The sequence below is a fragment of the Rhodofomes roseus genome (genome assembly GCF_022264815.1).
Source record: "Rhodofomes roseus strain CIRM-BRFM 1785 chromosome Unknown C8Q71scaffold_31, whole genome shotgun sequence".
Classification (NCBI taxonomy): domain Eukaryota; kingdom Fungi; phylum Basidiomycota; class Agaricomycetes; order Polyporales; family Fomitopsidaceae; genus Rhodofomes; species Rhodofomes roseus.
The window spans coordinates 303,627-317,622 of NW_025952987.1; the positions used below are offsets into that span (position 1 = coordinate 303,627).

General features: G+C 57.8%; 4 protein-coding genes across 4 annotated transcripts; 2 read left to right on the forward strand and 2 right to left on the reverse strand.

Annotated features, from left to right (window-relative positions):
* The first annotated feature begins 1,337 nt into the window (after positions 1 to 1,337).
* C8Q71DRAFT_824795 (Ribokinase-like protein) lies at positions 1,338 to 2,879 on the forward strand. The gene is made up of 5 exons (XM_047926266.1): positions 1,338 to 1,588; positions 1,640 to 1,718; positions 1,770 to 1,936; positions 2,002 to 2,176; positions 2,238 to 2,879. The coding sequence occupies exons 1-5, from the start codon at positions 1,455 to 1,457 to the stop codon at positions 2,718 to 2,720; spliced, it is 1,038 nt and encodes a 345-aa protein (XP_047773811.1). The 5' UTR covers positions 1,338 to 1,454; the 3' UTR covers positions 2,721 to 2,879.
* A 186-nt stretch (positions 2,880 to 3,065) lies between these two features.
* C8Q71DRAFT_862516 (uncharacterized protein) lies at positions 3,066 to 4,879 on the reverse strand (the record flags this gene model as incomplete). The annotated part of the gene is made up of 7 exons (XM_047928039.1): positions 3,066 to 3,092; positions 3,154 to 3,170; positions 3,235 to 4,101; positions 4,156 to 4,367; positions 4,418 to 4,449; positions 4,502 to 4,535; positions 4,605 to 4,879. The coding sequence occupies 7 exons, from the start codon at positions 4,877 to 4,879 to the stop codon at positions 3,066 to 3,068; spliced, it is 1,464 nt and encodes a 487-aa protein (XP_047773812.1).
* A 1,388-nt stretch (positions 4,880 to 6,267) lies between these two features.
* Positions 6,268 to 11,415, reverse strand: C8Q71DRAFT_799415 (uncharacterized protein; the record flags this gene model as incomplete). The annotated part of the gene is made up of 10 exons (XM_047925886.1): positions 6,268 to 6,299; positions 6,354 to 6,559; positions 6,611 to 6,733; positions 6,788 to 7,005; positions 7,063 to 7,280; positions 7,337 to 7,461; positions 7,516 to 7,633; positions 7,686 to 7,794; positions 7,847 to 11,256; positions 11,358 to 11,415. 10 exons carry the CDS (start codon positions 11,413 to 11,415, stop codon positions 6,268 to 6,270), a joined length of 4,617 nt encoding a protein of 1,538 aa, XP_047773813.1.
* Positions 11,416 to 11,658: 243 nt separating this feature from the next.
* Positions 11,659 to 13,893, forward strand: C8Q71DRAFT_368938 (Dus-domain-containing protein). The gene is made up of 8 exons (XM_047918116.1): positions 11,659 to 12,154; positions 12,205 to 12,240; positions 12,299 to 12,328; positions 12,385 to 12,637; positions 12,691 to 12,851; positions 12,910 to 13,404; positions 13,461 to 13,745; positions 13,804 to 13,893. Exons 1-7 carry the CDS (start codon positions 11,951 to 11,953, stop codon positions 13,644 to 13,646), a joined length of 1,365 nt encoding a protein of 454 aa, XP_047773814.1. The 5' UTR covers positions 11,659 to 11,950; the 3' UTR covers positions 13,647 to 13,745; positions 13,804 to 13,893.
* The last annotated feature ends 103 nt before the right edge of the window (positions 13,894 to 13,996 follow it).

The following is a 13,996-nucleotide window of genomic DNA, read 5'->3' on the forward strand; positions in this document are numbered from 1 at the left end:
TGCTAGCCACGAGGAGACAGCCGAGTCGCTAGGTGCGGGCTATCGCCTGGGACCGTTGCTGGCGGGTGCGTGGGTGCGCTGGCTGCGAGAGGGCAGAGAAAGAGTAGGGAGAGTGTGGACGAGTTGAACGAGGCGACGAGACAGTATTCGGTGCACTCTGTTCTGCAAAGTACGAAGGATGACCAACGGCGCTTGTCCAATCACACGCTCTCAAGCACATTCCCCGATCTGCCCTCTCTCCTCCCCTTACGCCTTCAGCTTCAATCACGCCTCAGGCTAGCGACTTTTACGTGCATCAACCAGCGAATGGTCCATGGCTATTCCATGCGCGAATCACATCCGAGTCATATCAAGGCACACAATTACAGGCTGAATCGTCCCCCAGTATGGTCTCCTCTCGCGGAATAGATAGCACTACAGGACGGCCTAGACTGCGGTCATCGATGAGCCCGCCTGGTGACGTTCGGGGAGAGGATCTGTATCTCCAAGATTCCACCTTGTCTACATCGCCCGCAGATGGCCTTCCATCGCACCCAGGAGAGGCGGTGCCAGTGCATGGTCATCGTGAGCTGCTGATGGCAGTGATTCGTCCGGCCTCCATAGCCCACTCTTCAGTGAATTCTAGCCAGCGCAGACTTGTCGTATGAATCGCCAAGTGTGCAGCACTCGACTGCCTAGCTGCCAGAGTACTGCAGGGCACTTGTCCGAAGAGTTGGTAGATGCCAGAAGCACCTCCAGGTTCCGCCCCGTTGATGACGGTACCTATAGAAGCAGCACATCACGGTTTACCTCCACATCCCTGCGCAACACAGGCCATCGGCGCAAAGGCGACACGATATCCAGCGAGTCCGCTCGTGCCTGTTGGGCGAGTAAGTATCACAGCTTCTGTCGCAGAAGTAGGTCGTACTCACCTCATACGCATTCAACGCTCGGGAGCATGAAGTCTTCCAGGGCCAAGCACAGCGCACACGTGCAGGCGGCTCGAAGCGTTGATCCATATTGTACAGTTCACATGCAGCGGATGTATGAACCAACTTCCAGTAGCCCGAACCGTCGAAATGTGCTGTGTGAGCGAGCATTCCATATGGTACGCGGCTGCAGCTCCCAAGATCCCAGCCCTGTGAGAGATATGACAAGATGGATCCGGTTGCAGAGAATGTTCATTCCGTCCATACTATGCAGTCTGAGCGAGAATGCGATACGGATATGACTTGAGGTGCCGTTAATACGCGGGACGGGGAGATACACTCGCTGGGACGTACAGGCTCTGCACGAGGATGGTGGACGCGAGGAGGAAGGCTGCGACGATAGGCATCCGATGGGACGTCGATAATCCTCAAACTTTCTCGCACAAGTGCACGGACAGTGAGCCGAGCGCACTGTGGCACCACCGCTCACAAGCATCCTTGCCACCTACCCCCACCTCCCTCCCCCATCCCTCCAGATCCCGAGCCATGGCGTCGTATCAGCTCTTCTGCATGGGCAACCCCCTGCTCGACATGCAGGTCCGCGACGGCGAGGAGATCCTCAAGAAGTACGGCCTCAAGTCCAACGACGCCATCCTCGCGGAGGAGAAGCACCTCCCCATGTCCGTCCGTCTCTCGCAGTGTCATTGCAACTGACTGACCGTGCCTCGCAGCTACGACGAGCTGGCGGAAAAGTACCAAGTGACCTACGTCGCCGGTGGCGCGTCCCAAAATGCCGCGCGAGGAGCAGCGGTACGTGCGTTCCCACCCGGGCGATCGTCCGTTCTCATCGGCCATGGCCAGTACGTCCTCCCGCCCGGCTCCGTCGTCTACACGGGCTGCGTCGGCGACGACGAGCTCGCAGAGCAGCTCAAGGCCGCGAACAAGCGCGAGGGCCTCGACCAGCGCTACATGGTCAAGAAGGGCGAGCGCACAGGCGCGTGCGCCGTCACCATCACAGGCCACGACCGGTACGTCCCCCCTCCCGCGCACTCGCAGGCCGCTCACGCTGGCGCGTGCCTGCCGCGCCCGACAGGAGCCTGGTGACCGCGCTGCGCGCAGCGGAGAAGTTCGAGAAGGCGCACCTGAGCTCGCCGGAGGTCGCGCCCTGCATCGAGAGCGCCAAAGTGTTCTACATGGAGGGCTTCTTCCTCACGCACGGCAGCGAGTCCGCGCTCGAGCTCAGCAAGAAGGCGTCCGAGGCCGGCAAGGTACCGCACCCGCCCTCCCTCCGTCAGCGCCACCCCCCACTAACGCTCGCGCGCGCGCCAGGTCTTCGTGCTGAACCTCTCCGCGCCGTTCATCCCGCAGTTCTTCCAGGTCCAGATGCAGCAGATCATGCCCTACGTCGACATCGTCATCGGGAACGAGTCCGAGGCGGAGGCGTGGGCCATCGCGACGGGCCACCCCGAGCAGAAGGACCTCGCCGCCGTCGCCGCGGCCATCGCTGCGCTGCCCAAGTCCAACCCTTCGCGCCCGCGCACCGTCATCATCACCCACGGGCCGAAGGCGACTACGGTCGTGTCCAGCGCGGACACCGCCTCGCCCAAGGTGTACAGCGTCCTCCCGCTCAAGGACGAGGAGATCGTCGACACGAACGGCGCGGGCGACGCGTTCGCGGGTGGTTTCCTCGGCGCGTACGTCCTCGGCAAGAGCCAGGACGAGTGCATCGAGGCGGGCCACAAGCTTGGCTCGATGTGTGTGCAGCAGGTCGGCCCGCAGTACAAGTGGCCGAAGGTCGACATCTTCGCGTAACCGGAAGATCACTGACTGCCTATTCACGGTTCTGTATGTTACGTGGTACGCTCTCAACAGCGATGCTTTGTACTATAACGTCATGTGCTTTCGTTCGCATTAGTAGCATGTAGAATATCGAGTCAACCATCGTTATATCTGTAGCCGCACACTTGTCCCACTGGCCTTTGTTAAATTTGCTTCAAGAGTCCTATCATCATTACAGCATCACCATCCGTATGTGCTAAGTGAAGACGGGCATCGCGAATATGACAGTCACGAAGGTACAGTACAACATAAAATAGTCACGGTCCCGAAAGTCGAATGTTACTACGCGGTATATCACCCCCCAGGCGTTCTATGTGATCATGGCGGCGGCGAGGCCAAGGACTCCTGCAAGACCGGAGCATGGTCAGCACAACTCGCATAGCTAGTGTGAGGGGTGATAACCGACCTGCGTCAACAGCTCCGCTGCCACACACCGTAGGAAGGTCATTATCATGGTCGTAAATGCAGTGCGATACGCAAGTCTCACCAGGGTTCAGCATGGCCACGCCGTCCTCCGTCACGATCTCGCCTTGTGGTGCTTTCGAGGCCGACGAATTGTCGACCGCGTCGCCCTTCACTTCCTCTCCGTCACCGTCGGCTTCACCATCGGCATCAGCATCCATGTCGAGATCAGCAGAGGCGTCCGGCGCACTGACAGATGAAGGTGGTTGTTCGCTTGATTGCTCAGGCACTTCAGGCTTTGCGGCCGGCTGCGACGCAGCGGCGGGCGCTGCTTGCTCTGCCTCGGCGTCAGGCGCGGGTGTCGGCGCCGCCCCAGCCTTTTGGAGGGCCAGGACGGCCTTGACGGCCGCCTCCGCCTCGGATTGGGAGATGGACTCCCCACCCGCCTCTGCGGACGGAGGCTCTTGTTGGCCAGCTTGTGTCGAACTCGGGTGCAGGGCCTGCGCGGGCTGCTCAAGCGACGGATCAATGGCCGGCGAACCTCGGGATGATCCCTCTTCCATTTCAGCATCATCGGACTCGCCGTCATCCTTCTCTCGCTGCGGCGGGGAGGCACTGCCATTGTGCGGCGGCGGTGCGGCGCCGTGGGGAGGTGGCGGGTAGGGAGCGCCGTACGGTGGATGGCCCATGTACTCCGGAGGCATGTGCATGTGAGGCGGCAAGGGCATTCCAGGCGGGGGAACGCCGTACCGGTACTGCGGAGGATAATATCCAGGCGGGGGCATGTGGTACATAGGGTGTCCTGGAGGCGGAGGTGCCTCCGCCCAGGGAGGCGGTGGGGGTCCTGACCAGGTAGCTTGGTGAAGCCTTGCGGCAGAAGTGGGCGGCCCTATAGACTGAGAGTAGTGGGGATCCATCACCATGCCGGAATGCGGGCGCGGCGGTATATAGCCTACAGACGACGTCATCCAACACGGCACCAGTGTCGAGTAGAATGTGTGCGCACTTTGGTTCATAGTGTGTGAGCGGTAGTAGCTGCCAGGCCCAGAGGTGCCAGGTTGCGCAACCGCGTGCGGCGGTGAGCCGTTTGCGCTGCTGCCTTCGCCTTCCTTCGAAGGCGTGACGCTGCGAGACCTAGAGCCTGAAGACTCGGCATCATTGTCGATGGTGGTATTGACCCTGTCCTGCTCGACTGGCGCTATCACGATACCATTGTGCCTAACAAGCTATGAATGATTACAGCCAACGGCGAACAGCACAGGACGCACCGTGACTTCTGGTGTCGACGGAGTGCATCGGTCTGCATATTGTGCGTTAACCATCAAGCGTCCAGGACGATAGCGGTGACTCACTCTCGTGAACGTCGCGTCACATTGAGGACATGCACTGGAAAGTGCGGATGAGGGAGATCGTGCTAGAGTCAATGTCGCACACGGCGGGACGCGAGGTACTTACAAGCCGGGCATGGAATGGGTCTTCGTGGTGCGCTGATGCCGTTTGAGGTCGGCCTCGCGGGCGAAGACCTTGTTGCAGCCGTTCATCCTGCAGGGCCATGATCCAGTCTCTACTTTCTTCTTGACGGGGGTCTTCTTCTTGTGTGTCTCCTTCTTCTCGTCAGGCTGGATATAGGCATGATCAGCCACAGGGCAGTGGCAGAAGTGGCTGAAGGACGGATCCGTATCCGGCAACCGACTGTTGCTCACCGTCTGCTTCATGTGTGCGCGCACCATCTTGCTCGGTTAAGCGCAAGTAAAATGCTACTCTGCAGCCTCGAGGTCGCTGAGCGGAAAGGCGGCGAGTGCGAGGTTGCGGGTCGCAGACGTGTCTGTTGCGGGCAGCGGTGGCTGGGCGGTGGCGTTGAGTGGGGGCGGCGAAAAGTTGGGTGGCAACTTGCGGTGGCTAAGTACTCCGTGACGTGACGGTCATGCCATACAGCGCCGTCACACAATGATGTCACAGCAGATCCTCGTTAACGCGCGTTCCCTCTGTCCAGCGTCGCGCGCGACCCGGACGGCATGAGACACACGTCAGGCCCATTTAGGAGGCAGCGAGGATACAATAAGTTACATGTTGTAGGATAAAGTAATAACTTCAGCGATGATACGCGTGAACGCTGAATAGCAATTGATTGGCAGCTGAGTCGTCTACACATCACTCTCGTCCGTCACTGACAAAGGCTCTGTGATAATCAGTCACCGTTGCCCACCCGCGGGAGACACTGGCAACCTTCACTAGACCATCCCAGACCAACGAGTCTTCGAAATGTCGACGCTAGTCGTCTCCGTCATGTTGTAGCACTCCGAGACATGGATCTGGTGCCCAAAGTTTCAGCGCTGAGGGCTCGCGACATCACGGCGTTGCCACGGTTCAATGAACAGCACGTCTTCGCATTGCAGAGGCGAGGGATAAAGGACTCCAGTGTCAGCGTCTGCAGCAAAGGTGCTTCGCCGTCGAGTAGTGCGACGATGCCTTCGGTGATCCATGGAACGATTATATGGAGCGCATGTATGCGGCGCAGGTGAACCAGGGCGAGTTGGAGAGTTGCGAAGGGGTCGTACCTACAAATCGCGACTTTGCACGACCACGGAATCTCCAAAGGCGCATCCCGAAAGCGGAAAATGAACCAGAGGCATGTCGCTCTGATGCGGGGCAGAGCTACAATGGGACTATGAGAATGCGGTCGTATTCCAGGACAATTGCCTCTCTCTCACCTGTGACGTGAGTCGTTCAATGGATGTGTGCTGGCCATTGAGGACGACGAGTGAAAAATGTGAGTGATGGTCGTGGGCAACAGTCAGGATTAGCGACGATAGGCTGAATCGTCGTTGTCTGAAAGTACGGCGAGGTAGCAGTCTTATACCGTTTACGCTATGGCTTCAACTGTGGCTTGATGAAATGTGATCGTTTGGCCACAGAGCGCTTGATGTGGCCGAATGTTTGCGGGCTCTGCTAAGTTATGAGATTGCAGTCAGTGGTATTCGAGCCGATTATTCTTATGCTACAGTAGAGAATGTATTCAACACATGGATATTTGCCAGAATTATTAGGATACTTATGCAGCCAGACTTCGAGGGTGACGAGCAAAGCAATGTTTCAGTCCATAGAGCAACTCAGAAGGCTATGACGGCAGCTTGCAACCCATGATACGCACTAAATACGTGGTCAGTGTTGCGAGGACCCCCCATGTCATTAAATCGCACGTACCACATCCGTCCCAATGTCCAACAGCGTAGACCATCTCCTTGGGGTGGAACACCAGACTGCTTGAACGGGTGATGAAAGGAAGATATGAATCCCGCGGCGGCGGAACAGTGAGGCCCGTGGTCAGCGTAGACAACGGGCTCTGTCGGGCGAACGAGTGAACAGAGGTCCGCTGGGTCCTCCAGTTCGAAGGTACCAGAGAAGAAGTCCTGTCCAGGAAATTTAGCATATTGCGAAGCTTCATGTATCGAAATACGCACGTAGCGAAGACTTCTGTCTGTTCATGGACGTCAAACGCTGACAGACCTTGGGGATATGTGTCCCATGACTGCAGCGCCCTGTCATCTCCACGTATGTCCCACAACTTGATTTCCCCGTCCATACTAGCACAATGGATGAGTAATACTTTAGAGATCCGTTGATAACAGGAGACTCACGAGCCAGAGAAGAATTGACCATCGTAGCTTGGATGCCACTTGACATTTTGGATCCAAGAGGCATGGTCATCGTAAGCACGCACAACCGCATTCTCTTCGTCCATACGCCGGTCAAAGATCTTGACCCTCCCGTTCGCAAATCCTGCCAAGAATGTGTTGACGGACCCGTAGTCAGACACCATAGCCGTGACGGGGCTATCCGAATTCGTTTCTAGATCCTGCATGACACGACAGCTGTCAAGCGCGCACAAATGATTAATAGTGAACAAACGTACCATGACCTGGCTCTCGGTATGAGCGTCCCACACTCGGATGACACGCGAGTCGCCGCCCACAAGCAGCGTACCGCCTGTCTGCCGCCAGTCCGTGATCACCCCACTCCCGCGCTGCACCTGAAGCACTTCGTTGGCTCCGCGGAACGAGCTGACCATTTGTAACGGACCGTTGCTCAGCGACGGGTCATAATTCCGGTACAAACGGACGACGCCGTCAGCTAAAGAGGTCAGATGTCAGCTAAGGCAAAGGAAAACATTTACGTGCTCGACATACCCGCAGCGGTCAGGATAATGCCTCCGACCTCTTGGTTGATAATGTGCAACGACGTCACACACGTCCCCTTGGGGTTGCCGTTGAAGAAGCGGTTCAGCCGCTTGCGCTGCATCCAATCCCAGACCCTGTACAGGCGTCAATGTTGCCGGCTAACGAACACAGGATTATAGGGTACGCACGTTATGACATCGGTTTCATTGGCAATAACCAAGTGGGGATCGAAGGAATGGAACGCTAACTGTTGTGGTAGGCCAGTGACTTGGATGGTCGACACCGGTCTGTCCCACTTGCAGGACGCTATGCTTGGGCGTCAGCACTGACGCTCCGAAGCGCACAATATAACACGGACCTGCGATCTCCCCTTGGGTTCGCGTAGTCGAAAGCACTTGCTCGTTGCGTTGCTGCCGCCAGAGCTGGTAGTTGTATTGCACGCTTCCAGGCTCATCAGCCTCCGGTTGCTGAACCGGGACAATGAGCAAAGCAAAGCGTAGTTCAGAGGGACAGACATACCCTCATCTGAGGCTCCTTGAAGTACTCGCAGCACCAGTCGTAGAACCGGCTCTTCAGTGGGAGAACATCCCGAATGCCCACGCCGGTACCGAGGCCCAGAATCACGCTGGAGTCCATGGAGAACGTGCTCCCAGCCGGGCTGCCCACACCGCCCATGCCCAATCCCGCCACATGTGGATGTTGATGCCTATGGTGCATCACGACCCTCCGACGAGCCCGCAGGCGCTCCATGTCCTCCTCGATGAGTGCCTCCATGACGTCCCATGGGTTGAAGTCCATCGGAGGTGAGGGCGGCTCCGCAACGGACTTGGGAGACGGGTTGGGAGACAGTCGGTGCGTGGATGCGGGAGGCGGGGTGGAAGGACGGGAATACGGGGAAGTGTACTGAGCGTAGTTCAGATTCGGCGAGGGAGGACGAGAAACACCGTCTGGCATGTCTGGCCGCGGTGTAGTCAACGATGTTGGGCGAGGTGACGAACGACCATCGTCCATGGTCGGGAAAGCGATGTTACCCGCGAGACTCCTGAGAGCATTGGCGAAAGAGGATGTGCGTCGAAGGGTACTGGTGACCCCGTTTGAGAGCGTGCTACCCATGGTATCACTGCGCGTGATGCTCGGCCTGTTCAGAATGGGCGAAGGAGGTTGTTGACTTTTCTCTGACTGTATCGAGGGCGCTCGCGTCCGTGTGCCGCCCTTCGAGTCGAGAGTGACTGGGGGATCCTTCAGCGTGGTGCTATCCAGATGGCTGAACGGCGACTCCAGCAGAAGTGCGATGATATAGTCCACGGTTGTCTGCGCGTTGATGGCCACCTCCTCGTAAGGATCCGCCGACAGCTCGAGCAGCACGCTGTAGATGGTGAAGAACGAAGACAACAACACTCGGTTTTCCTCCCGCGCATCATCGTCGCCGAAGCTGTCCAGCCACTCCGCGACAGCCTGAGTTGCCAAGTCCTCGTCGTGTAGTGGTGTACCCTGCCTCCAGCGCCGCTCCTCCTCCCAGTAGATCCACGCGCAGACGATGAAGTACCCTCGCCACTCCTTGACCAAGCAACTGATGAGCACCAGGAGCTCCTTCCTGACCATCGGGCTCGCGTCCTCCTTGATAGCCAGGGTAGCCCCCGTGACGACAGCGACCTCCATGCGGAAGTGTATGCGTTCCTCCAGTTGGCTCTGCGTCCCACTACCGCCTCCGCCGAGCTTATTAAGGTCCGACGAACCCGACGCGCCCAAGAACGTACCGAGCGCGTAGAGCGCTGCGCTGCGCACCTCGGGCGAGTCGTCGGAGAGCAGTGCGATGAGCTTGTCCTGCGTGCCGCGATCGACCCCGTACGTCTTGACCTCGTCATTGGCGTCCCAAATCTGCGCAATGCACAGCGCGGACCACTGCCGGAGTAGGAAGTCATTGTCGTTCAGGCGGTCGAAGCACGCATCGAAGACGTGCGCACGCCAGCACGCGTTCTGCCCGTGCGGGTAGTCACGAGCTATTGCGGAGAGTATGAAGGCGCACATCGCCTTGTGTTCCGAGCTGTTTGGAATCGCCGGATGGGGCTGCTCTTCCTGTATCGCGAGAATCTGCGCGAAGTACTTGTAGCCCTGGTTGTTGTACAGCTCGACCTGGCATGTCGGGTCGACGGCGATGATACGTGCCCATATAAATATCAGCACTGGTCTGAGATCCGCTGACGCAGCTTGAAGGAGGCGCGATATGTAGGGGAAGATGCCGATGGTGAGGACTAGGTGTACGGCCCATGGTCCCAGGTCGACGAATTGCGAAAGGAGGATGAGCGCGCGGAGACGGTGGGGCTGGGAAAGGAGCACCTGCAAGACGATGGGCAACTGGTCTGGCGGCTTGCGGGGAACGAGGTGATGGTCATTCTCGACACTCTGGAGGGGATGTGCCGCGTCGCCGTTAGGCGCGTCCAATGTCGCTGTCTGCTCACCATTGCTCTCGGGAAGCGAGAGTGGACCGCGCTTGGTGAGCGCAGACCCGCCTCGAGAGATCCACACCTCGAATGCCGTGAGCTGGTCGCTAAAGAACTTACTATGGATGTAAGTATACGGCTGCTCGACAGGAGCAGGCGCGGGAACCCCAGGTTGCGCACGTGCCGCTGTAGACCTGCGTGTCGTAAGAGACGCTTCTGTCGTCGTACCTGGCTGGACATGCTTCAGCAACTCTGGTAACTGCCTTAAACACGAGTCAACCGCCAAGTCCCATGACGCCCACAGCGGATGCGTGTTCGTCGGTGGTAGCGGCGGGTACGTATGAGGTGTGCAGTGGTAGTTCTTCATGATCCGTTCTGCAAGCAGGAAGTTCCGGAAGAGAGAGGCAATGAGTAGATCCGACCGGTACAAGCGCGTGAAGACATCCCTGGGGAATGTGGTCCAAGCGATAGTGTCCGTAATGGCCGTAAAGATCCAATTTAGCTCTCCTAATGGTGTCCGCCGATCCTTCAGGTCGCCCGGTAATTGCATGACCATGTCGCCCGTGACCCCGCCAGGAAGTTGGTTGCACATGATGAACCACCGTAGCGCTATGTCGATGGGCGATGTGAGACATGACGTAAACAGGTCCGCAGGTAGTTCCGGACATGTTGGCAGCTGTTCGTCGGCAGCGCATGCAGCAAGCTGAATGCAGTCGGAGAATGGAGGCATGCCCTCGGGATATAGGCCCGGGTTCAGCGCGGCATCAGTGTCGCGCGCCCGTGCGAACTTGACGAAGCTCTGCAGCAGGCGTCCTGCCGCGGAACAGTCCCAGATGTAGACGCAGGGGGAGAGGAGCCATGTTTGCACCTCCTGGAGAGATACGGGGATGTACTGTGTGTACTCCTTGTTGAAGCACCACATCTCACCGCTGGGCGTAGGTTTAGGGACACCGTGACCGTTATAATAGAAGAGGATGGCGTCCTCTTTCGCGGATTTGCGTAGGGAGTGGCAATACTTGCGTAGGTCGTCATACGCGGGATCGAGCAAAGGCTTGAAGGTGATCTTCGCACTCAGGCCCTCGAACTGATGCGCAAGGTTCAGACCGATGACATCGAGGGCCTTCGAGGCAGGGAGAGTATGTGGGTCGACCCAGCATTCTAGCACGGCGCACGGGTTCGTCTTGACAACGTCTGGAGGATCGACGTCGATGTTCAAACAGAGAACGAGCGCAGCATTGGCTGTTTTGAGCTTGGAAGGGGTGGTACGCCATGGTGTAATCTTTGGTGCCCACGGCGGTGGAGGGGTCGGATTCCCACACGTCAGGTGTCGTTTGTGAGACCAGTAAGGAAGGGAAGGGATTGGATCTGGGAGGGTGACGACGGAGCCCGCCTGTCGGATGTCTTGTTCGTTTGGATGGTGCCCGAGTCCCGTACGGGAGGACGAGGGGTCGGAGCGGGGGTAGTCGCGTTCCGTCGACGAGTCAAAGTCTGAGCCGTAGTGACGAGCTGGACCAGCTGCCCAGCCATTGCTTCCTGAAGCTAGAAGCGGCTTCAGAGGCCTCGGGCTCGCTGCAAAAGCGAGAACGTACCTTCAGGGTAGTGCTGCCCATACATGGACTGCACGCGAGACGAAGACCCAGAATACATATCTCGCAGATTTCCGCCTCCAAACCGGTCTACAGGGAAGGTGCGCGGGGTGGAAGCGAACAAGAGGGGCTGCAGACGTTCACCGCTGTGCCATAGTTGAGGCGGTAGGTCCGTGCGGACAGAGGCAGATGCGTAATAAGGGATGCGTTCATCAGTCGCTAGTCACTGTCCACACTAAGCGTGGGAATGTTGCGCCTCGTGCTTGCAGTCTCAATTGCATTGCCGCCCAAGATCCCGATCCTACAGGTCGCCGCCAAGCCACCACCCTGGCCCGCGCTCTCCGCCAACGTACAGACTGACTCGACGGCGTCCACTGCGCTCTACAAGTGCTCTACGTCTGTGTCGCTGAGCAAAAGACCGCCGCAACCATTCCCTTCAATATACTCCGGCGAGCTCTGCAGGCGTTCTCTGCACCTCTCACAGTCCAACTTGAACCTTACCCGCGCTACCTATAGTCTGCGCTTCCGTCCAGCTTGCAGGCCTTATTCAGTATCGTTCGCGGAGTGATTGTGCTTCACGCATGCGGTAGCGCTTCATGTCATCTCTGCTGGACAAGATACCGCTGCCCAGTGTATCGCGACGAGCTGTGCAGGCGCTTTCCGAGACAACGCCCCTTTTAAACGCGATTCCGCCTGTTCTGGCCGGTCCCAGAAGGAAGCTCGGCGGATATGACTTCTACCGCCAGGTGCTCGGTAGCCCCAGATATGTTGTTGCACCCATGGTAGACCACAGTGAGCTGGTGCGTCCGTATGGGTTTCTGAGAACGTGGTCGGGGCTCATCTCTTTCAGGCATGGAGGAAATTGTCTCGGAGATACGGAGCACAGGCGAGTACACCATGCGCATCAGCGCGGGAGTTGCTTCACTAAGGTGTCTCTCTGGCAGCTCGCCTATACTCCTATGATGAGCGCCGAGGTCTGTTGTACATATCCTCTTTATATGACCAACACTTGTGTCTGATGTCAAGGCAGATGTATGCTGATCCGAAAAAAGCGGGGCAGCGATACTTCCAACCTATTTTTGGCGAGGAAGGTGGGCCTGAAGACCGACCGCTTATAGTTCAATTTTGGGCAAACAATCCGAAAAGGTTGCTCAGGGCTGCTAGATTAGTTGAGCCATACTGCGATGCTGTTGACCTCAACCTCGGATGCCCCGTTGCCACAGCACGGGAAGGTCTTTATGGGAGCTACTTACAAGACGAGTGGGACCTGATATTCGAGCTTAGTGAGCCATATCTTCTACATTGACGACGTCGCGTCCTCATCAACCTTGTGCAGTCGATACGCTCCATCTCAACCTCTCAATCCCCGTCACGGCGAAGTTCAGAGTCTTCCCTTCCGTGGAAAAAACAGTTGCATACGCGAAGATGCTCGAGCGTGCGGGGGCGCAAATCCTGACGTGTCATGGTCGAACTCGCAACCAGATCGGCGAAAATACTGTGCGTACTCGCGTCGCACCGACTATGTCACAGACGTGGAATCCTAATCGCTTTCTAGGGGTTAGCAGATTGGGACAAGATCCGCGCTGTGAAGGAAGCTGTCTCAGTGCCAGTTTTCGCCAACGGGAATGTGCTTTTTCATGGCGATATTGAGCGACTACTTGCTGCAACAGGTGCCGATGCGGTGATGTCAGCTGAAGGGAACCTCTACAACCCTGCTCTCTTCTTACCTGCACCCCCAACTACATCAAACGAAGCGCCCCTGATCTCCTCTCCAACCTCATCCATATCATCAGTGTCCGGTTTACCGTCGTCATACCTTGGCGCTCATCCCCGGCACACGGTACTTGCCCTCGAGTACCTCGAATTTGTGAAAACGCAGCGGACGCCAACATCCCACACGTCTGTTGTAGGCCATCTCTTCAAGCTCCTCCTACCTGCCTTGGCGCGCGACGCGGGCTTACGATCACAGCTGGGCGATCTAGTGCTCAGGAGGACGGCGACGTACGAGCCGCACGAGAAATTCGTCAGGGAACTGGATGAACGTATGCAGGTATGGCACCTCTTTCTGTGTCGTCTTTGATCTTTGTGAGCTAAAATGGCGCACAGCGGGACGAGAAAGCGGCGGAGGGACAGCGGCCAGAGGCGCTTGTCACGATCGGTCCTACGGGCCTGCCCGTGTTGCCGCACTGGGTCGCACAGCCTTACATTCGACCCCCTCCGATCGATGCGAAACTCTTCCCCAAGACTCCTCAGAGTCCTCACGTAACAGGCCTTCAGCGCTGGCTCCCGTAGCCTACAGTGCGGAGAAGACACCCAACTATCCGAGCTACACAGCTAGCGGTTGGCGGGACGACGGCATGCAGAATTCGCTGTCTGTCAATGTTCTTGTTTGTACGTGGTTCGACTCCTAGTGGACGGCTGTCGTTGCAATACTCATGATTCGACGTAGGATGAATGCGGTGTGTTGCACGATCGCGTCAGTGTATCAGACACGCTCGCGCAAGACGCTCTGCGTGGATCGTCGTCGCTTGCATCGGCCGCATTCCAACCAACAGCACCTGCTATCCCGGACTGTCCTTCGTGTGCTTCGTCGTACTGCCGTTCCGCTTGTGCTGTCTGTCCCGAATCTGCTCGCATACTCG

Coding starts and splice junctions, on each gene's coding strand:
- C8Q71DRAFT_368938 (XM_047918116.1), top strand. CDS start 11,951: ATGTCATCTCTGCTGGACAAGATACCGCTGCCCAGTGTATCGCGACGA. Junction 12,329..12,384: donor CTCCTATGATGAGCGCCGAG/GTCTGTTGTACA, acceptor ATGTCAAGGCAG/ATGTATGCTGATCCGAAAAA. Junction 12,638..12,690: donor GGACCTGATATTCGAGCTTA/GTGAGCCATATC, acceptor AACCTTGTGCAG/TCGATACGCTCCATCTCAAC.
- C8Q71DRAFT_824795 (XM_047926266.1), top strand. CDS start 1,455: ATGGCGTCGTATCAGCTCTTCTGCATGGGCAACCCCCTGCTCGACATG. Junction 1,589..1,639: donor GAGGAGAAGCACCTCCCCAT/GTCCGTCCGTCT, acceptor CGTGCCTCGCAG/CTACGACGAGCTGGCGGAAA. Junction 1,719..1,769: donor ATGCCGCGCGAGGAGCAGCG/GTACGTGCGTTC, acceptor GGCCATGGCCAG/TACGTCCTCCCGCCCGGCTC.